Genomic DNA, 23,734 nt, shown 5'->3' on the forward strand with positions numbered 1-23,734 from the left:
GGATATATTGGCTGGTAATCTTTCTGTAGAAAGGGGGCCTCTAGTACATTTTCTGGCATACTAAGGAGCAGGCAATCCAGTGTAGTAGGTTCAGCTCTTTTTGGCTCAGTTTACTCCTTCAAATCTGTGTTTAGTGAAGGAGAAGAAACAACTGTTCCCAAGCTAGGGTCAACCCCCTGCCCTTGCTTGACTAGGAACTGTGCTGGAAAGAGTAGCGCAGTGTGCTGGTGGATGGCTCTGGGTTGGAGCAGCATCTCATGCGCTGAGTATGGTACCAGTATTTTCCAGAAGCTCTTAACGAGCAGTGAAGCTGCTGCTCTACTACTTGTCTTCGTGCAAGTGGTGATGATTTTATTTGTGGAATAGGCAACAGGGTAAAACGGAGATTCCCTCTTTTTATCCAAATATTTTCAGAAATAGAGAGCAAAGAAAGCTGTACCCAAGTTTTGTCTGCTTTAATATGCAGTCCCATTTTTTTGTGAGAAATGTGCACATGCACTTTCCGTGATGAACAAGGGATTTGATGTTAACTGGTACATATACAAGCTTACAGTTCTTTGGCATGCCTTTGTAATAGCACTGTTGGCCCATCTCTTCCAAAAATCAGATCCCACATGCAAAAGTGTGTTTAAGTCAAACTTTCTCTGTGAGACACTTATTTTAAGCTCCACAGAGGCTTTGCAGGTGTGTCAGAAATAACCAGAGCTCACATAGCTGCAGGGAAAATAAAAAGCTCTGTTTATTCACTTAGTGATCTGGCTGCTTGTGTCATCCACAATGTCAGACAAAAAGTCAACACCTCTGTTTAACTCATGTTTCTACTTTTATGGACCCGGTATCCTTAAGTACAACTGATACCTGCTGTATATCTTACAAGGAGTAGGCATGTCTGAAAATCACAGCATCAGTTCTACAAACGATCTGAGCATTTGTACAGTGCCTGTGCATTAACTTTACTACTCCAGGGCTATTCCAGACAAGCATGTGTGCAGATAGTAATGATTCTTTGGGTGCATTCTAGAATGGAAAAAAGCCCCCTTCTACCAACCTTGTAGATTGTTGGATGTGACTAGCCCAGAGCTTTTTATTCAAGGATAAACACAGTGTCTGGTGATGACCTAACACAGCACACTGTGGGGGAAATCACTAACGCCCACACATTTGTTCTGTTGGGCACTGTGACCTAAGAATAAAAAGTCATCCGTGGTGATACATGTGCACTTTGCAGGGATTAGCCCATCTGTATCTTTCCATTTTATTTTTATTTTTTATTTTTTATAAAAAGCCAGCTTCATGAGTGTTTCAGCACTCGTGATGATTACTGTATTGTGCATCTGTTAAAACTAATGATGCAAAGAATTTCCAAAGTTCAAGCACTTTCCTCATTTGTGAAAGCTCAAATCTAGAACACTTCTGGGAACTGAATGAAAATTTCCGAATTAAATTAGTAGGAAAATTGAATTACGAGGTGGTTTTTTAGATGATGTTGTTGTGTTGTGTTTTGTTTTTTTTTCATGTCTTCTAAGAAATGAGAATTAAATGTCCTACCACAGTAGGATTACACATAGTAGACAAGAAATAGTAATAATTCAGAGGTAGGTAAATAAAAGGCTTGATTTATATTTACTTCTGGATGCACAAAATGAGTCAGTGCCTCATCTTCTTAGTGATACGAGTTGTTTGGTTTTTTGTTTGTCTTTAGTACTGTGGATATGGTATCTGTTTTTATCCTAGGTAATGCACTCCAGTTGTATATATGTATTTATTTAATAGAGACTAAACTTCAATTCTAAGCTTACAGCCTTGTCCAGATCTGTCTGTAATGAAGGACCAGGCTGCTCTCACCATCTCTGTGGTCAGCTCAAATTGTTTTCCTGACCTGATCACCTAACATAAGGTAACTGCTGAGGTTGACTGCAGCAAGGCACCTATTTCAGCAGAGGGCTGGTCTAGGCAAGGAAAGTACTGCATATTGAGGTAGTGCATGGTTTGTGTTGCATTCTTGCTCTGCATTAACTCCCCATGGCAGTGTGCTCAGTGAGCAGATGGTATGGAGAATAACTCTGCTCTGAAAATACCAAACATATCTGGCTTAGAAAGCAAAGGACTTTCCTTGTGTTGGGAACTGCAGGGTTGCAGTAGTGCTGATTTTTCTTAGTAAGAAAAAGGTTGTTGTTCCCCACCACAGTACTCTAGAGCAAACTTTTAGCCATCCATCAGCTGACCATTCCTCTGCAGTGTCCAGTAATGGCAGGTGTGGCCTGAAGATCCCAGATTCTGTAGCTGCTTGGCTGCTTTTGAAATCAAATTCCTAGTCCAGAAAATCCCCTAGTCCTCACCCAATCTTAGGAAAGTTTAAAACTGAAGATTGCTCCAGCTCTTAACGGAAGGCAGTCTCCCAGTGAGCTGAGAATGAGACCAAGCTGGGTTGGACGGGTTTGATGGAGCACCTTGCACACCTGCACAGAGGAAGTAACGTCAGCCACTGTAATTGCAGTTATATGATCCTCCCTGGTTAATACTGTCTTAAAGAGGCTCAGCCACAGCTGGATGAAAAGAGATTTTGGCTAGGGATATCGTTTGAAACTTTAGGAACAGTTGCTGAATAAAAGGCATCTCCAAATACTTTGTTTTGCTCCGGTGAGTACAGTGCACTGGTACAATCATCAGAAGTAAATTCCCAGTGTCCTTAACTTCTCCTCTTCACTTTCTATTTCACCCTTAGCTTTTGTCTTTCCTCTCCTTACCCAGATCTCTGACTATGGCAGCACTAGAAAAACTGTATGTTTGTGTCTGGAAAATTGTGGAACTGCAGCCTGAAGTATCTGAAGGTAAAACCTGCTCATTTGGGAAGCTAATGCTGTTTCATACTCCTTCCCCTCCCAATATAGTGGTGGAAAGTATATCTGGTGAAAGAAGCTTGACAAAAGAATTAATCATTGTCTTACAGTATTCACTCTTCTGACCCATAAGTCCTAAAATTAAAGAGAATCCTGAAAACATTTTCTGTGGGATCATAGTCTTAATAATGTGGATTTTCCACTTAGGTCCAGAAGTACATCTAATGGTAGCAGGGACAAAGCTGAGTAATAACAAATTTCTGGATCATGCCCTAATAAAGAACAAGTTTGGGAACAAGTTTGCGCTACATTTGGGCACATCTGAATTGATGTGGTGAGATTGTCACAGTACTCCCTTGTCTCTAATGAAATAGCTTTTCCAGTTCTCTTGGCAGAAGAAATATGTGAAGGATCTTAAGGTGGGGAGGAGCAGTGTCTGTGGCTCAGCTTCACCTGCTTGGAGGTGTCTCACCAACACAACTTTACTCTGCCCTGACAGTCAGAAGCACAGCAATTATAAACAATGTCTTATAAAGCAGCTTAAGAAGAAGACCAGGACTTTCAAAACCTAAATAGGACCCTAAATGGAGATTAGCCATGGCATCTCCAGCCTCACAGGCATTGCTGCAGATATTTCATTCATCTGCATTTCCGAGCTTGTGGCACACACATTTTTAATGGTCTAGGTTGCATTATGAACTGGACATCTGAACTGAAATGCAGACTGGCATGTTTAACAACCGCTTAACACCAGATGGACATGTCCCTGTTCCAGAAGGCACACAACCCTGCAGTTGGAGGTGGCTGCAGTGTCTCTGCGGACCACCTCGGTAGCAGGCTGCCATGTGGGCAGAACAGGTGGTTGTGGGTGGCAGTATCGCTTACCCACTGCCATTGGGATGCAGTCACCACATCACACAGTGAACTGCTTTAGTAGCAGGTGTCTGCCCAAGATTATGATCCACACAGGCATGGGATTAGAGCAGATTGCTGGTCACAGCCAACCGAGGCCATAAGCAATTGCTGCTCATATGAGGAAATAGGAATTTTCCTGTGTTAGGAAATAGGCTGCTGTAGCTCATATTTGGTATCTTTCACTTAGCACAGAGCAACAGAATGCAACAGCTAGTGATCAAGAAACTTAAGGAAATGCTTTTAACATATGAATAAATACATATACTGCCAAGAGGACTTTCAAGGAATTACAGGGCACAGATTGCTCTGTGAACATCTTTAAGCAAACCAAACCTGAAAATATTTTCCATATAAAATTCTTTAAAGGTAGAAGGGAACAGATTAAATACATCTTTCCTGCAGGATGGAGCACTGTTCCGTATATTTCAGCACAGTGCAGCCTTCTGTTCACTGCAGATATAAAAGCAAAGTGGGCGGATGGGATGTGGCAAGCTCTGGAGCTGCACTGGGCAGGTAGAAATAGCCTGAGAGCAAATGACAGTGGGAAGACATAGTACTGCTTGGTCCTGTGCAGCTCCTAGCTGTGCACATCAGCACCGTAACTCCACGAGCATGTAAACAGGCATATGTGAGGCCAAATCTGTTCGCTTGACTTCTCAGAAGATGTGGGTTTAGCAAACACTCACAGCTTGTAGACTCATCTTTCCATCTCCCAGAGTGCTGGGAACACTCTTTCAATTGGAGTCCTGTAAACTAACCTGTCTAGAAATGGTCAATGGGAAAAGCCAACATTTAAGGATCAGCCTACATGGATTTACTGTGATCAGGGAATCAGTAACTACATTTCTCTCCATCTTGGGTCTGAGGAAATGTGACTGTTTCAGTAGGAACCATGTGATAAGGCACAAAAAGTTCCCTTTAAATGAGGCTTAGGAGGCATGTGTACAAAACCATGGTATAACTTTCATTATCCTTGAACAGTACAATACAGATTTCAGTTCACGGGTTTAACTTAATAATTTTCCATAATGAATTATAGAAGAACCACTTTGACAGGTAAATTCAACTTTGCTTTATTCCTTTTTTATAAAAAGATCAGCACTTAAATTGCTTTTCATAGGAGCTGCATTGTACAAGGGAATAAGAATCTCTGCCACATTATTTAATGCTATCAACTCTGTACTTTTAACTACCAGTTTCCAGTACATAGGCAATACCTTGCAGAATTTGGCTCAAAATAAATCTTACCAGAGAATACAGCATGTTGTCTCTGAACCTGAAATTTATATGAATTTTTGCTACTTTGAGGAAACAGAAGTATGCTCAGCACCTTCCATTACTGAACATTAAAAAAGTGTCTGGACAATTCTGTCATAAGTGTTTCAGTATCACAGTCTTTCTCTGCCAGAGGTTAAGGATATTGAGTAAATTGCAGAACTGACCTTGAGCACGGATTTATTGCATAGTGTCTTAAAAGAGATTGGTAACATAGAATCATAGAATCATAGAATGTCTCAGGTTGGAAGGGACCTTAAAGATCATCCAACTCCAACCCTCCTGCCATAGGCAGGGATGCCACCCACTAGATCAGGTTGGCCAGAGCCCCATCCAGCCTGGCCTTGAGCACCTCCAGGGATGGGGCATCTACAACCTCTCTGGGCAGCCAGTGTATGTGCCTCACCACTCTCTGAGTGAAGAAATAGAAAACAATAAATAGTAACACCTAACTAGTTTGCTTGTTTCCTTGCTTACTGCAAAAACTGTTTCTAATGAACACTTACCTGAATTCATTTGTTCCTAAGGTCAACACACAGGTAGGAACAGTATGTCCATTAATGACACCTCTCAAACATATTTTCTGCTGTTGACTTTTGGCTCATCTGGATACTGTGCCTTTTATTAATGGAGAACCACAAGAAAAAAGCTCTTCAAAAGCAGCAGTGGTCTAGCAGCCTCTCTTTCCATTGTAGAACTGCATGGCTGGTTTCTCGTGCTGAAACAGGTAAAGATCACAACAGGGTTGTATGCTACCCTTGGATAAATACTCTAAAAGCCAAGACAGTGACATGCAGGTGACAAAATTGCTTGACATTCAACAGAGCTTCCATGGTTAAGCTGAAAGATTTTATCTTATTTACTTGTGGTAGGGAGTACATCTGAGGATAATTACAAAATGCAGAATATACTCTGGCATTTAAATGCTCTGTTTAGATCTCTCTTTAAATTCTGGCCCAGGTGAGAACCAGATCTGCTGCTATCTCAGTATTTAAGGCTTAACAGCAGCAGAAATACACATAATGCACAGAAACCTGTCAATGATGCCATGTTTTGCAAGAGTGGTGTTAATTTTGAAGGCTTTTGTGATTCCTGAGAACTTCCAGAAATGAAGCACTTCAGACTCCAAACTGCTGCCTTTGCTCTCCATTTATTATAGATGCGGAGGGCCAAATTTGGAACTGATGCAACTCTCTTGATTTTTTTTGTGATGTGGCCGAGATAAACTTTGCCCTTTTAACTCTTGTTTTTCTTTCCAAGATATGTTGAAATGCTTTATTTCTGTGTAGTTTTTTGTTACAAGGAAAACATACTTGCTCTGCACTTCTTCGTATCACCATTTTGATGTGCCAAACCCTTCTTTTCTCTCTCCAGGCAGTCTCTAGAGTGCCTGGAAGAGCGTAACAGCTCATTGACTTGCAATGTGATTAATCCTTGGATTAGTCAAAATATGATGCAAGCAGATCCTGACCCAGTGCTGAATGTTGTTCTTGCCTGTGCATGCAGTGTTAGGTACCTTACAACTGTCTCGAATTGATCAGGACATCCGGATTTTGTAACCTCATTTTATAACTGTTCCTCTCTCTCTAATTCCATCCTGTGAAGTTCTGAGGATATGTAACAAGAAGCCATCCAGTTACTATTCCTTGCAGCTATCAGCCAGTGTCACCTGCTTCTTTGGCATCATCATGCAAGCATGCACTGTCACACTCCCTGCTGGAATCTCAGCTCGCGGGTTGAGATTCACACCATCACTCAGCCTGACGAGAGTGTTGACTCCTGGAGCCAGAGCTGTGTTTGGGAGCACATAAAAGCACTGGAGTCCCCTACGTTTTGGCAGGACTTCAAGGACTATCCCAACGAAGCGATCTTGACAGCATAGTTGTAAACTCCACAGGCCCCAAGGGCTCAAACACCATGATATTTATGCTACGAACTGGATTGCCAAGATAGTATTGCTGTTTTGCAGACATCAGTCTCTGGGTAAGAAGTAGCATTTCTCACACCTGTTAATTGGCATTTGAAAAAATTGAGACTGGCTGAAGTGGGCAGCATGGCTGAGAAAGACAATGCATGCAGAGGCTGTATCCGGTGTTTCTTCTGTGCTCTGTTCAAAGGGACTTCAGCTGCATGGGTACCACAAATATTTGTGAAAGCCAGTATTAACATAATGCATTATTGACATTCCTGATATATTTAGGACTGTGCTTCTACAGTCCTTTCAGTCTTTATTACAGCCTCAATCTATTTAAAAAAAAAAAAAAAAAAAAAAAAGGTTTTCAGAGCTTTTAAATTAAAAACAGGTTTAGGAAGCAGCTAACTATATGATAAACTACTGTGAGATTTTAAGATTACATACAGGCTTTCAAATTAAGCATAACCTAAGCAAAATACTTTGCTGAACTGTATCCTCAGTGGTAATACTACCTCTAAGTTAGCTTCTCCACAATGTTTCACCGGACTGATCTGATTGTAGTAGTAAACCCAGGTATCTTTGTGTTAGAAACAAATAACTAAGCATTAAAGCCGGAGGGGTGGAGTTGGATGCTTTTTGGCAGGTAGTGCTGCTGGCACTTCAAGTACTGTCAGGTAAGCAGAATTGCTGACTATTTCTTCTAAAACAACCAGCACTGAAATTAGTTCATGAAATTAGGTATTGACAGCCGATTTCAGACTCAGCCTCTTGAAGTAAATAGAGCAATTATCACCTTTGAGAACTACCTTCTAAGTTCATTTGTGGGTAAAAGCCCTTAAGAACTTCAGAAGATATCTTTGCATTACTCAGCTGTGAACTTCAGTATCATTTCCTGAGAACAGCAAGCGTTACATATAAAAAAGTTGGATCATGGAGGGCATAATTCTGTGACCCGTAAGATCCTTCTGTAAGCAGAAAAACAGAACAGAACACACAAAATCCTGCTCATAATTCTATTTTTCTAGTTTAAAGACCTGATTTTTTTTTTTTCTGAATAAACTCATTTTAATTTGGAACAATTCCATTCATTCTGAACAAGTTATAATGAAAATACAGTCCGTGTCGGTAATATGAGAATTTCAACCAACAGGAAATCAAACCCCAAACCATCTTGAAATTATTCAGTCCTATGTAAAATATCTGAAGTGCTCTCATCAAACAGTCAGCAGCAATTCATCAGATTCCTAGGAAAAAATCCCCTCTAATGAATGTAAGAAAAATGAGAACAAATGGTAATATTTTTGTAAGATAGAAATAGCTGAAAGCAGACATCCTAAAACACTCCATAATAACACTGCTCTCGTTTTCTACTAGCGTTTGTCTCTACTTCGAGTGAGAGATGAGAAAACAGCAGTTTAGGCTAAACTCAGACCTGTTGTCATGATCGGGCACCCCTCCGTCACTGCTCTGACTTTTTGCTCTTTTACCTGCATAGTGCAGGGTCTACCTTTCCACCCTTCTCATATTTTCTCTCTCTCTCTCTTTACATTTTTTTCTATGTCTCCCACCTCATGTAACCTTCTGTCTTTCAGAGTGACCCCCTCCAGCTTTTGAAAACGGCACAAACAGGAGGAAAACGTGCTCAGGAAGCGGGATTTGGGGTCAATTCGCCCCTCCAGGACGATCGAGCCCGGCCGGACGGGGACCCGTCCAGCCCCGGCGTGGACCGCGGGCCAGCGGCACCCTCTGGCGGCCGGCGGGGCACGGCCCCGATCTCGGCCCCGGGCTGCCTCCAGACACGGCGTGCGACCGGCAAACACAGCCTCGAAGCTCTGCTGCCGGCTGGCTCGATGGCTCAGAGCCTTAGGGAGGTTTTGGCCACCCCCATCATAACCATGGGTGGGCGCAGAGTTGCTTGCAGGTCTCTTTCATCTGCTTCAGTGTAATGGTTTTTGGTTGTCAAATTCATTTTAGGCTTTTTCGTTAAGTCCAGTACTTACCCTGCGTTATATAAGCGGCTTGAAAAAATGTTGGCTGTGTTAGGGGCCAAATGCCTGACATCAGAATTTAAAGTGCAAAAACGTTTACATGATGCGAGCCTACTATTTCAGCTGATGCTATTTTAAACCTACAAATCCCTATTTATTGACTGAATATTCTTGCCACATACACTTGTGTAGATTTTTACAAAGGCGGGAAGTGCTAAGAGCCTCTGATCAAAGCTGTACTCAGTGCAACCCGAATTCTGAATGCTGGTTTGAATTTCTTAGGCGGCTCATATCTTTAGAAATTGCTGCAGGTTTGCGTTGAGCCAAAATTTCGGACACTGAACACTGGAAATGTTGACCTCGATTGGGATATTTGCTCCTGGGCTTCTTTGTCTGGCAATAAGTCAACATGGGAGTTTTCAGCCTTTTCTGATATATGGGTCCTTTCACTTGTGACTTAAAGCCATTGGCAACAGTCCTGTTTTCCTTAGAGCTCTTTCAATGAACCGCGAGCCTGAACTGCTGCACTTGCTGTGATTGAAGTGATCTTATTGTACAGCTAGGCTTCGTTGCTCGTCCAAATCATAAACCTCTGGAGGTTACATGTTTTGACATCTTAGTAATGTGCAGAACCACTTCTGTGATTCTGTGATTCTATGATTCTATTTCTGTTTCTTCCAAGCCACTGTAAGAGAGCTGTTCTTTTCCATTCTTGCTTAAGCTTTGTTAGCTTGAAATGCCCTCTGCACAGTTCTATAAGAAAGGACCTTGCTGTAGTTATTTGAATTCGTCTCAGAGTTGAACATAAAATATTAGAAGGATTCCTTTAGCAGTGTTGAAATAGCATAAGTGGGCATATCCTATGCTGACCATGCATGTGATATTCCCAGCAACTGACTGACATGCCTTCAAAAGATCAAATTCAGCCTTCCTTGCATGGTATAAGATAAAAATCTGGCCTAGGATTTAACTGTACCTGGTAATTAAGTTTAAAGAACAATAATGCCTCGCAAACCTCTCCAGGCCTACAGTAAGCATGCTGGAATCTTGGTTGCCATTTCTGCAAACTGTTTACAATTCACATACCTCTACAAATCCAGTCCTGATCTCAAATTGCTGCTCATAAACAACATAGCAGGGATTTGATGTATGAGGGCATGTTCTGAATTCCCCTTCCCTAGCAGTAGCATGGCTAGCTTCTAGCATTAAAAAACCTCTTATGTCTCTTCTTGTTACAAGCAGTGCTCCATTAACTACTTGAATACATCTGGTGGCCAATTTTTTTTGATTATTATTATTTTTTATTTTTGTGACTAGTGGCAAGAAGGCAGATGTAACATTTTATTCTCTTCTGCGGCTGCTAGCTGTCTACAAACGAATATTTGTCACAACTGGAGGCAGGACAGCCTCTGTTAACCATCCCAGAATTTCTCCGGGATGAGTCCATCAAAGCCAGATGTTGTTAAACTTCAAAGCATGGTGCAAAAGTGATCCTTCAGGCTGTGCTCTTGATTAATTTTAAAGTATCAGTATTTCTTAATGAACCTCAGTAGTGCAGTGATAATTAAAAATATCAGGTAAACTACAGTTTCATGTGCATGTGTGTTTCACTTTTAAGTTGGGTTGGGTGGAAGAACTTTGTAGGACATGTTCAAGTAATGAAGGAATAAATTGTTTGTTTGCGTTTGCTTGAATTACACAAAATTAAGGGCTCTATCCTCAGTTACTAGCTGTTTCATGAGGGCAAACAAACATGGTCCCAAGCCTGTCAATATTGAACAAGCATTCGGGCAATGCTCCTTGATATGCTGTTTAACTCTTAGTTACTCTGTGTGGATACAGGATTTGGACTCAATGATCCTCAGGAGTCCCTTCCAGCTCAGGATATTCTATGATGTTATGATGTGTTACCCTGGGGAACTCAAGAATTTGCAGAAGTGAAGTTTGAGCTGGTTTTAAATGGAGTTGCTTGGCCACTTTCCATCATCTATCAATGGTCATGGTCATCTGGAGAGGTCCTGGGTGACTTGTCAATGTGACACCCATCTACAAGAAGGAGGACCCAGGAAACTACAGGCCTGTCAGCCTGACCTCGGTGCCAGGAAAGGTGGTGGAACAAATCATCTTGAATGCAATCACACAGCATATGTGGCACAACCAGGAGATCAGGCCCAGTCAGCATGGGTTCATGAAAGGCAAGTCCTGCCTCACCAACCTCATCTCCTTCTATGACCGGGTAACTCGACTAGTGGATGAATGAAAGGCCATTGATGTAGTCTACCTAGACTTCAGGAAAGTCTTTGACATGGTCTCCCCTAGTATTTTCCTGGAGAAGCTGTCAGCCGATGTTTTGGACAGATACACTCTTGGCTGAGTTAAAAACTGGCTGGGTGGCTGGGCCCAGAGAGTGGTGGTGAACGGAGTGAAATCCAGCTGGCAACCGGTCACCAGTGGTGTTCTCCAGGAGTTGGTGTTGGGGCCCATCCTCTGTAATATCTTTACTGATGATTTGGATGAGGGTATTGAGTGCACCCTTAGTAAGTTTACAGGCAATACGAAGTTGGGGAGAAGTGTTGATCTTCTAGAGGGTAGGAAGGCCCTGCAGGAGAATCTGGACAGGTTGGATTGATGGGCAGAGGCCAGTGGGATGAGGTTCAACATGGTTAAGAGCCGGGTCCTGCACTTTGGCCACAACAACCCCATGCAGCGCTACAGGCTTGGGGCAGAGTGGCTGGAAAGCTGTGCAGAGGAAAGGGATCTGGGAGTGTTGGTCGATGCTTACCTGAACATGAGCCAGCAGTGTGTCCAGGTGGCCAAGAAGTCCAGTGGCATCCTGGCTTGTATCAGGAATAGTGCAGCCAGCAGGACCAGGGAGGTTATCATTCCCCTGTACTCTGCTCTAGTGAGGCCACACCTCGAGTACTGTGTTCAGTTTTGGGCCTCTCACTACCAGAAAGACATTGAGGCCCTGGAGTGTATGCAGAGAAGCTGGTGAAGGGCCTGGAACACAAGTCCTATGAGGAGTGGCTGAGGGAACTGGGGTTGCTCAGCCTGGAGAAGGGAAGGCTCAGGGGAGACCTTATTGCTCTCTACAACTGCCTGAAAGGAAGGTATGGGGAATTGTGGGTCAGCCTCTTCTCACAGATAACTAGCAATAGGACTAGATAAAATGGCCTCAAATTGCACTAGGGGAGGTTCAGGTTGGAAATCAGGAGACTTTTCTTCTCAGAAAGAGCAGTCAGGCATTGGAACAGGTTGCCCAGGGCAGTGGTGGAGTGACCATCCCTGGGGGCGTTTAAGGAAAGGTTGGATGTGGTGCTTAGGGACATGGTTTAGTGGGTAATATTGGTGGTAGGGTGATGGTTGGACCAGATGACCTTGAAGGTCTTTTCTAACCTTAATGATTCTATGATTCTATGAAATATTCTAGTAGGCTATGCTAGGCCACAGTACAGGTGTCTATGGAGATACTTGCTTGAGGATGACTGAAGAGGACAAATGGTTCTTTATGATTCTGTGATTCTATGAATTGTGTTTGAAGACAGATTTAGGGGCAGGAGAATTGGGATATACAACAGGGAAAGAAGAATTATGTGAGGTCAAGAATGGAAGCAAGTGTCTCTCATTTTACTTTGTTCTCTTTTACCTGTGTTTAACCCGAGGTACGTTTCATGAGTTCACAGAAATCAGGGGAAAAGTTCCTGTCCCTAGGTGAGGTTGTTCCCGGTGACCGTGGATTTGATGGCAAGTTATTTCTAAGTGACAAGGACTGGGAGCCTTAAAGGGACGAGAGGTTATGTACATCAAATATGTATTCAGTTAGGAATATCTTTCTTAAATGTAGCCTGGATACCAGCTGTAGAAGCCCTTTGTCACTGTTCTTGGCTTGTTATGTCTCCCAAGAGTGGCTTTACTCTTGCCTGGGGCAACCGCTATGGACTGGGGACAAAAAGATTGCGATAGAACAGAGAGCACAGGCAGCTCACTGTGAAATGGCCTTTATGTTATTTCTGATTTACAAGAATGATGCTATAAAGATAGAAGTTTTTCATCTTCATTATGCTTCTTATGTTCATTTAAACTTGTTTTAACCCCTAATTGGTTAACTTTTTCAGTGGAATGAAATTGAGGTTTATGTTTGCATGTCCTTGGGAGGTGGGTAATTAACCCTTTATGAGATATGTGTATCCGGTATTTGGGAAATACATTAGCAGAACATACTTTGCTGGCTCAGGAGCTGAGGAACAACAGACAAGTAAGTACTAAGAAGTCTTACCTTAAAGGAAGCTGTGTTTAAAGAGAAGAGAAGGATGTGTATGAAGGATGTGTGTGCAGAGAAGGATGGGTATAACTTTACAAAAACTAAATAATGCTTCAGGAATGTGTTGGAACTCTTTGAAGAAGCTCTTGGTAATGTGACCGTGTTAAATTCCTGCTGATTTCCAGAAGACTTTTCACAAGGTTTCTCACAGAAAACCCTCATCTGTGATAGAACAAATTAAAGGTTCTTCATGGATTGATAACTGGTTATAGGCAGAAGCAAAGAGTAGGAATAAAAGTCAGCTTTTAGTTTAGGGAAGTCACCACTGGAGTCCTCTTAAGATCTGTCCTAGGGCCTGTATATTTTGACATACTCATAAATGATGTAGAAGAAGGGAATGAGAAGGGGGTGACAAAGTCTGCTTGTGATAATAAATTACAGAGGGCATTTGAAACTAGAAACAGCTATGGAGGATTACTTGCCTCTCAGGAGGATCTCATGCTGGAGGGTACAATACCTAATGAAATCCAGTGCTGCAAAACATGAAATGATGCAGATATGGAAAAAAGAAGGCAAAAATACAGGCACAATGATGGAATTAGTACAGTTATTGACTCTCAGGAAAGATATTCATCACTTGTTTCTGTAAAAATGTCAGCTCTCTTTGTAGAGTCAATTATGCATAGAATATTAAGAATTACAAGGAAAGAAAAAGTATGCAAAAAAGGAAATACTGTTATGGTACTAGAGAAACCTGAACTGTATCCTAACCACTTTTTCCAGTTCAGAACTCCCATCACTGACAAGACTTAGAAGAACAAAAATAAAGTATTTCAAAGGGCAGCAAAGATGACCAAGAATTTGCAGCAACATCTGTACAAGGTTGAACTACACAGACAAGTATTGTGCTGCCTGCAAATGTAGATAATTTAGAGAGGGAGATGAATGAGATGACTATAAAACCAAGAAGAGTACAGAGAAGGTACACAAGGAGATGGTCCACTCTTCTTCATGATAATACCAGAACTGGGAGACATTAATGAATCAAGGAAGATAGTGTCAGATTTGAAGTTGTGAGGAGTTAGTTCTTCACACGCTCTGAACTGTGGAAAACATTGACATGTCTGTGAATGCTGAAAGTTAGTGTGGATTCAAGCATATGACAAGATATTTGAATAGAAGAAAATGAAAAATTCTCATCATAATAATATTTTTACTAAATAATTTACAAAATTTTCAAGAGCTGTTTGACACAAAGTAGCATCTTTGCCATGGGTGTTTCTGAGCCAGAATCTGCTAAAGGCAGGGAAAGCACTCTGGGAAGGCCTGTAACTCTTCAAGGGCTGTTCTTGGAGAGGGATGCTGAGAAGGGCAGATCCACAGTGTGACCTACCATAGCATACTGACATCCTTGTGGCAAAAAGAGGTAGCAATGGGAACAACGAGGAAAAAGTGAGCTCAGAGCATGGGCTATGAAAGATCCCAGTAACATGCTGAAATTGTCAGCCCATGCAGGCACCTGGGCTGCTGTACCTTCACCACTGTTCTTACCGTGTAACAACAGGCAAGATTATAGCTTGCAGAAGGCGTGCATCCTTGGTATTATCTCCTGGTTATTTTTTCCTTGTATTAGTGTATAACACTGACCGAATATCCGTGACAATAGCCTTTTTTTTCCACTAGATGTCACACAAAGCCCGGAATTGCAGTCATTCTGCTCAGCTTGCACTTCTTTCAGATACAAAGCTTTATTAATTGTTTCTAAAATGAAGGATTTTTTTTTTTTTTGGTTAGTTTAGCTTTACAGTAGCAATGCTTCTCTAGAAATTGCTTTAAAAGTTTTTTTTTTCCTTTTTTTTTTTTTTCCAATAATATGGCAAATGGCCATAAAAACTTTTCATTTGTACTCCTCTGCAATACAGATCAGAGATACAGACATCCAAGTGGTAATGAACCTATTCAGAAAGGCCTCTAGATCTGTTGAGTGGAGTGCTTGTTTTCCCAGAAGTGTTTTGTTCTAATGATTAATCATCTCAAAAGAAAAGTTGAATTTCTTACTTTATTGATTGATTTATTTATTTTGCATGAAACATACATAAACATCAAACTCGTGCATCTCACATGTTCAGACTTTGCCTCAGTATGGCTAGACAGGATGGTGAAGCAATGTCCTGCTGTCTGGAGAGCCTGGGAGATTGAGTTGGGGTGTTCTGCTGCTTGTTTGGGGCTCTGTGACCCTTGCTTGTGCAGAATACCACACAGCCAAGCATGAGATGTGTGGGTCTTTGACTTGGTCCCAATAAAATAAAATCAGCTAACTATATAGACCAAGGAATTCATGCCTTAGTTTCTAATTTTAAAGATAAAAGATTGCTCACCATAGAAACCTGTCACAGGGTAAAGCCTTTTCTCACACAACAAATTTAGGAGCATTTAAAGGTAGGACATGGCAGTTTGGTGCAGAAAGTGGAACCACTTGGGTTATATCCATGGAGTGCAAGCACAGGATGAGAGCCAAGTCTGGGTGCAGCATGCTGGGGACCATTGTGGTCAATTTTGAACCTGGAGGAACAAAGAATATGGGATGCTTATGCAGCAGTGCCTTTTCAGTGCTGGCTAAGCTGAGGGTGCTGCTGCCAAAGTAATAACAAAACATACTGAAATGGATTCAAAAGGATTAACGCCAGATGGAACGACATAAACAATTCACTCACTTCCCTGCATAAAACCTTTCTTCTGCTTGAGTTGTGTCATAGTTTCTAGAAAGATACCCAGTCTTCAGTGATAACTGAAAATCCATTGTGACCATGTATGTGTTGTTCTGGTAACTGATTACCTTCATTGTTAAAATGTATGTTCCTCTCCACATTGAATTTATCCAGCTTTATGTAGACACTAGACTTCATTATGCCTTTCCATGTTAGGCTAAAGATGACCAGAACCAAAATTAAGGCATAAGAATAACATTATTGTATGTGGTCTATAGGGTCACAAACTTTAAGAACTATCAGGGTTATCTACATGGTACAAGTTTATAGAACAATGCAGAGCAAAGAGCCTGGAAACCAAATTTAGATTACTAGGAAGAAAGCTTATGTTCAAAACTTTTGCTGGTTTTCTCTCCAAGTGTCTGTTCAATTTGAGCTTGAGAAAATAATATAAAAAATATTTAAAGTAGTATTTATTCCTGTTTATTCCTTTGGTGGAAGAGGAAATCTCTGTATTTTCTCAGCTCTGCCTGGTAGAGCTTTTGGTAAAGTTCAGGTGAAGAGAGTTGTCTGCTCTAGTTATCTTTATCTGAAATCATAATTTTTATTTTTTTTTTGTATTTTTTCCCAAGGGTGATGGTGTCTGTGTAAGCCCAGATAACCAGGTAAATCCAGATAATCCAAAATATCTGCCCAATAACTTGTATGTGTTTCAGAGCTTTAAAATAAAATAGACTAACAACTTTCCATCCTTGCTGTTGGTTACAAGATTTTTAGTGCTCCCTGCTTTTTCCAGGGCTATCACAAAGTTGTCTTCCCTCTGGAGAATGAAAATCCATGCATATTTTCAACTTGTTCTCAGCAGCTGCTGCCAAAAATCTGGAGTTCTTTGACTTCATATTTCTGCTTATGCCATGTCTCAGGGGAGGCTTTCTAGCAGGCCTGGGGTGAAAGAAGCATCAGGGACTTTGACAGTACAATGTGTACTGAGGGGAGATTAACCATGTAGTGGTAAGAAAACAGTTGAGAAAGTAGTTTAGATACTGATCTTCAAGTTAGAAAGGAGCAAAATCTGGGAAGGCAGAAGGAAATGTAGAAAAGTGTGGGAAGAAAAGAGGTTGTGAGAGATATTTGAGACAGGAGTGGAAAGAATACTGGCTTTAAGTTTTGAAGGTTTTGAAGATACCTGAATGAGCTGATGAGTTTAGCAGCACTTTGGGAAGGTGGGACGATGTCAGGAGGGGGCTTCCCCAGTCAGTAGGTCTGGCCTCCTGTGGGACACCATCTCACTTAATCTCAGTCCAGCTGTATCTTGAAACTACTTTATTCTTGCCTCATGTCCTGTTGGAGAACTTGCTCAGACATTTTACTCCTTTGCTGGTTACTAATGTTCTCTTGAGTTTCACATTAAATTTTCTCTGACCCTGTTTGCAACTATTTTTTTTTCTTATGTTAGCCCTGTCCTTTATTTAAAATAGCCTTTTTCTCTCCCTCGTTTTTACCATGGCAATACAATCATACACAGAAATCATTCTCTCATCCATTTTCTTGAAGTGTTTACTTTGCACTCTCTGTTTTCCTCATCATCCATATTGCTGTCAATTGTTTTATAGTTTTGTGTCCTTATTTTCAATTTTTGGTTTTATGTTTTTGCATCTTTCTTTTTTTCCATTTTTTCCATATTTTCATATTTTTTCCATTTTCATATTTTTTCCATTTTTTCCATATTTTCCATTTAAATTAATACATTCATAGATGTTTGAAAACCATTGTTGATTATCCGTGAAACCAGCATAACACATTTAGGAAGAATTGGGGCTCTATAGTTGTAATTTTAAGTACCTGTAAACATACCTATTCTGTCAGAAAGACAACCAAATCTACCCCATGCCTTTGTAAAGTAGATTTTAAAGCAGGAGTAGGTTAGCTTAAGGACAGTGATTTTACCATTGGTTCATATTCTGCATTCTGCTCTCTATGCAGGTATTTTTTTTGTTATTTTCTACCATTACAGACTGTTCTTTTCCCGTCTTATGTGGAGGTCTTGAACTTCTGTAACAGAAAAAAAAATGCTTAATAGAAGTACTGTGTCAATTACTACTACTCGATTACTGCATTTTGCATTTCAGAAGAACCCAATAGTTCCTTTTTTTTTTTTTTCTCCAGAGTTTGTTTTGCAGATTGAAAACGTATAAATGTATTTTCTTCCAAATATCTCACAAAATGACACCTGAGTAAAAAGTGCTAGGAAAGCATCAAGTTTCCAGAGTTAAAAGAGTTTTTCTGTTCCTTTGGTGATTTGTTGCCATTGTTGAAAAAGGCCTGTTGGGGTTTTGTTCTTTTGATGTAGAGATCTAGATGAAAAAATAAAAAAAGATGAATATTGTTGGTTTAATAAGTACACTCAAGCCTGATCCAATACACTGTGAAAGCAGTGGAAAGAATTCCATTAGCTTTTATGGGCCTGATTTGATGCCCTTTAAACATTAGCATATCCTCTAGTGCAGCAGTTGATAAACTGCTGCTGATTGCGGCCTTTGAAAATGGTGTATGTCAGGGTTTTTATAACTTCCAACAGTATTCCACCAAGTTAATCATTATGCACCAATATCCTTTTACAAAGCTAAGCAAGAGAAACATTTGCTCTATAGTGTATTAGTTATGTTTTTCCTTTTGCTGGTATCTCTTTAATTGCACTTTCCTTTTCCTATTTATTATTTATCTCTGTAATTGTATTCTTTCGGTATGCATAACCTATTGGGATATAGTTTGTATGAAAGGCACCATAGGAAATAAAGTTTTATAGCATAAGGAATTGTTTTTAAATGTTGGACATATTGGCTATTGATTTCATTTTTATTGCGCTCCGAAATCATAAGCCACTTCAACAGCAAATTCTCATATCCTTAACAGCAAATAAGCAATGAAGAAATGAATAATACATTTTATTTATGTTGCTTCCTGCAAGTTCCATATAAGCCCATCGGGTGAAGATTTAATTTTGATTGCACTGTGTAGCTAGCAGTCACACATCCATAATCTACCACAAAGTAAATAAGATAGTTGTATTGCTGCATTAAAAAAAAGAAAAAGAAAGAAAGAAAGAAAAAGAAAAAGTGAGGAACTGTGCTCCCATTGAATAAGGCCCTTCTTTTTGTTTTTGAGTTCAGTTTTTATCTAGAGATCCCACTATGGCCAGGTATGATGAGCTGTTAGTTCAAATGGAGGTGGAAGGAGTTAAATTGTATTAAGGAAATGACTTTGGATAGTCAGACCATTAATTTAGGCATCTGACTTAACTAGCTTTGAAAATGAGAGTTATGTGACATCTTTGCAGGTGAGGTACATGTGCTAGAACAATCTCTTCCTTACTGCTATCACAGTCATTGCAGCATGTACCAAACAAGCCTTAAGAATTCTATTTGACTATTATCAGCATTTTCATAGTTATCTGGATGGTGGTACAATTGAGTTACCAAAATACTCCCTTTCCAATTCAACATTATTTTCCATAGCTCATTTCTTCCATTCTTGCTAGCAAAAGGATCCAGTAGTAATATGAGCTGTTTCGGTGTGTATGTGCATGTTTTTAAACAAATATGGTCTTATCTACCCTTCATTGCCTTTGCTGAAAAGAGATTTTTTTGTTCTACTATCAAAATAGAAGAACACAGAGCATAGTCAGTTAAAAAAAAAAAAAGTAAAAAGTCAGAAAAAGGGACACAGGTAGGATCAAGATAATGGATTAAAATACTGTTTTTGTGACTTTTCAGTCAGTAGCAACCTCGCAGTAAGCTACAGACACTGAAGAACCCAAATACTTGTATTTACACTTTCCAATGAGTGTTTTGCTTTGAGTCTAGCTGTGCTAAAGATGGAGAACCCAATGCAACAAAGAACAGGTTCTGAGGTGGCCTTTTTGATGCCCAGAACCACTCCTGTAGCACAGATGGGGCAGATGGACTATCCATACCAAGAAGGCCCCGAAGACCTGGGCTCTACTGAGTAGTTCTGACCCTGCACAGTTGCTTTTCATTTGGAAGCTCAAATCTCTAGAGCTCAGTTTTGTCAACAGCTATGCTGGTGTAACGTTCATGGCCATCCTTCTAAAAAACTATCAGCTCCACTGATAGTGATCTAAGAGCTAGGCGCAGCCAGTACCGTCAGGGTATCGTCGTAGAATCACTGAGTCATAGAGTCATAGAATATCCTGAACTAGAAGGGACTCACAAGGATCATTGAGTCCAAATCTTGGGTCCCCAAAGGAACACCCCAAAAATCAGACTGAGAGCATTTTCCAAATGCATTACCAGTACTGTGGGAATCAGAGCTTTCTTTGTTGCCCAGTACTTGTACATGGAAAAATTGTAAGTGGATCGTAGAATCATAGAAGAATGAAGGTTGGAAAAGAACTCCAAGATCATCTAGTCCAAAAGTCCCCCTACCACCAATATCACCCAATATCACTGGGGTCTCATGAACTCTTTTTGTCCTACAACACACTGTGATGCTTTTTCCAGCCATGTAAGGGCTTCCACTGAAGTATAAGGTCGCTCATATTCTTCATTAGTACTGTTTCTGGCTATTTGTATCTGTTACCTTCAGTCATGTTTCTGAGCTTTCCTTCTGATGGCATAGGGTAAGAACTGAGTACTCTTCATTGTAAGCTGCACTGGTGGGTTAATCTCATGATTCCCGTACATGTGGCTCTCAGTGTGGGATGGTAATGTTTCTAATAATGGGTTGAAGCAGATACTCTCGAAGGACAAATGAAGATCAGATGAATTGTTATTACATTTTGGAGCAAGAAATTTCACTGACTTATGTTTTTACTAATATGATTCCTTCACCTATGTTCATTCCTTGCTAAGCTTAACCATTCTTCCAAAGGTTCCTTCTTTTTAACCATAGTTAGTATAAATGTCTCACCCCCAGATTGAAATGAATTCAAAGCTTAGATCTTGCCTCACAGCTTCTTTGTCTTTGTGCTCCACTGCCCTTCTGAACCCCCACTGGCTTCCTGAGCCCATTGCTATGGTCAGCTGATGTCTTTTCCCCATCTCTCACAGAAGACATTTCTACAGGCTTAGTCAGTCTTAGACTGCCCTAGGTAAATGCCTTCTCAGCACTGACATGATGTTCACAGGAAAGGAAATTAAAGCTCTGAATTCTGCTAGACCTTCCTCTGCATTATTTCCTTAGAAGGAGGTTAACTTTGCTTCTTGTACAGGACTCTGTCACTCACCAGCTCTTAAGTCATCAGGGATTTAGCTGAAATATGTATTTCCCTTGAATATTATAGCAGAATTTAGGATACAGCTTTGCTGATCAAGCAGTGATATTGAACAACAATAGCACTACACATGATCAGAAGTATTTTTCCAGCCAGCAGCTCTTGGCAGCACAATGCCCCCTCTCATCGTGCAATGCCTATGGATGTACAGAACACAAAGTCAGACTGTGTGCAGGAGCTGTTTAACAGAACAACACTATGCATTTTACCAACTATAGGAGACAGAGGAAAGGGGAGTGGGGCATGGAAAGTCAGACTGAGAACAAACCTTAGTTCTTAGATATGGAGCCCAAATCTTGAAACAGCTAAACTCAGCTTGCAAAGACCTGTTCAGATAGAGCTGTTGCCCCAAAAATGCATTACAGGAAGTGTTCTGACATGAAAAGAATGTATGTCTATCCTATTTAGGACATAGTAAGTCAGATACAGCACACCTTTCGATCCTTCTGCAGTAGAGAAGCCCTGTGCTGTAGGAGGAAAGATCACTGAATAATGCCTCTGCAGTGATTTCTGAGAAATTGGCTCTATATGGATAGCAGGATATAGAGCTGCGCAGAAGTGCCTTTCTCAGCAAAGGTGGTTGATCCATGCTATATGCGGGGGTATAATATAATGCCCACATCTGACAACAGGTTTCGGCACCTATCCCATAGAAATTGCTTTTGCCTCTGCACCAGAGCTGCATAAATCATGTGAGAAGAGAAATGTATTTGGGAGTCTCCTTATTTTTTCTCTAAGCCAGGGCAGGAGATTGAGACAGAAGTCTTCAGAGGTACCATTCTTCATAAGAAATGCTCCTGAATTCTTGTTAGAATTTGATGACTCACTTTCCATGTGAGAAATGTGGAAGAAGGGACAGTCAACTTGGGGAGAGTACAGAAATTAGCCAGCATATGCATAGAAAAAATCAGGAAGGCCAAAGCCCAACATAATCTCAACCTGGTCAATATGGTTAAGAAAAACAAAAAAAAAGCTTTCACAAATATACTAATCGTCAGGATGCAGGAGGGAACATGACTACTGAGAATAAGGAAAAGGCTGAGGTTCTGTTATCATCTATCAGCGGTCATGGCCATCCGGAGAGGTCCTGGGTGACTGGAGACTTGTCAATGTGACACCCATCTACAAGAATGGTCGTAAGGAGGACTTGGGGAGCCTGTCAGACTGTCAGCCTGACCTCGGTGCCAGGAAAGGTGATGCCATCTTGAATGCAATCACACAGCATATGTGGGACAACCAGGAGATCAGGCCCAGTCAGCATGGGTTCATGAAAGGCAAGTCCTGCCTCACCAACCTCATCTCCTTCTATGACCAGGTAACTCGACTAGTGGATGAATGAAAGGCCATTGATGTAGTCTACCTAGACTTCAGGAAAGTCTTTGACATGGTCTCCCCTAGTATTTTCCTGGAGAAGCTGTCAGCCGATGTTTTGGACAGATACACTCTTGGCTGAGTTAAAAACTGGCTGGGTGGCTGGGCCCAGAGAGTGGTGGTGAACGGAGTGAAATCCAGCTGGCAACCGGTCACCAGTGGTGTTCTCCAGGAGTTGGTGTTGGGGCCCATCCTCTGTAATATCTTTACTGATGATTTGGATGAGGGTATTGAGTGCACCCTTAGTAAGTTTACAGGCAATACGAAGTTGGGGAGAAGTGTTGATCTTCTAGAGGGTAGGAAGGCCCTGCAGGAGAATCTGGACAGGTTGGATTGATGGGCAGAGGCCAGTGGGATGAGGTTCAACATGGTTAAGAGCCGGGTCCTGCACTTTGGCCACAACAACCCCATGCAGCGCTACAGGCTTGGGGCAGAGTGGCTGGAAAGCTGTGCAGAGGAAAGGGATCTGGGAGTGTTGGTCGATGCTTACCTGAACATGAGCCAGCAGTGTGTCCAGGTGGCCAAGAAGTCCAGTGGCATCCTGGCTTGTATCAGGAATAGTGCAGCCAGCAGGACCAGGGAGGTTATCATTCCCCTGTACTCTGCTCTAGTGAGGCCACACCTCGAGTACTGTGTTCAGTTTTGGGCCTCTCACTACCAGAAAGACATTGAGGCCCTGGAGTGTATGCAGAGAAGCTGGTGAAGGGCCTGGAACACAAGTCCTATGAGGAGTGGCTGAGGGAACTGGGGTTGCTCAGCCTGGAGAAGGGAAGGCTCAGGGGAGACCTTATTGCTCTCTACAACTGCCTGAAAGGAAGGTATGGGGAATTGTGGGTCAGCCTCTTCTCACAGATAACTAGCAATAGGACTAGATAAAATGGCCTCAAATTGCACTAGGGGAGGTTCAGGTTGGAAATCAGGAGACTTTTCTTCTCAGAAAGAGCAGTCAGGCATTGGAACAGGTTGCCCAGGGCAGTGGTGGAGTGACCATCCCTGGGGGCGTTTAAGGAAAGGTTGGATGTGGTGCTTAGGGACATGGTTTAGTGGGTAATATTGGTGGTAGGGTGATGGTTGGACCAGATGACCTTGAAGGTCTTTTCTAACCTTAATGATTCTATGATTCTATGAAATATTCTAGTAGGCTATGCTAGGCCACAGTACAGGTGTC

General features: G+C 41.4%; 1 protein-coding gene across 1 annotated transcript in view; it reads left to right on the forward strand.

Annotated features, from left to right (window-relative positions):
• The window catches only part of LOC126913643 (uncharacterized), a 58,183-nt gene extending 47,718 nt beyond the window's left edge, over positions 1-10,465 (forward strand). Inside the window, exon 4 of the mRNA XM_050716360.1 lies at positions 8,538-10,465. Coding sequence (XP_050572317.1) covers positions 8,538-8,891 — 354 coding nt within the window. The 3' untranslated portion in view covers positions 8,892-10,465. The remainder of the gene's footprint in view (positions 1-8,537) is intronic.
• Positions 10,466-23,734: the final 13,269 nt, after the last annotated feature.

This window comes from Cygnus atratus, chromosome Z (genome assembly GCF_013377495.2).
Source record: "Cygnus atratus isolate AKBS03 ecotype Queensland, Australia chromosome Z, CAtr_DNAZoo_HiC_assembly, whole genome shotgun sequence".
Classification (NCBI taxonomy): domain Eukaryota; kingdom Metazoa; phylum Chordata; class Aves; order Anseriformes; family Anatidae; genus Cygnus; species Cygnus atratus.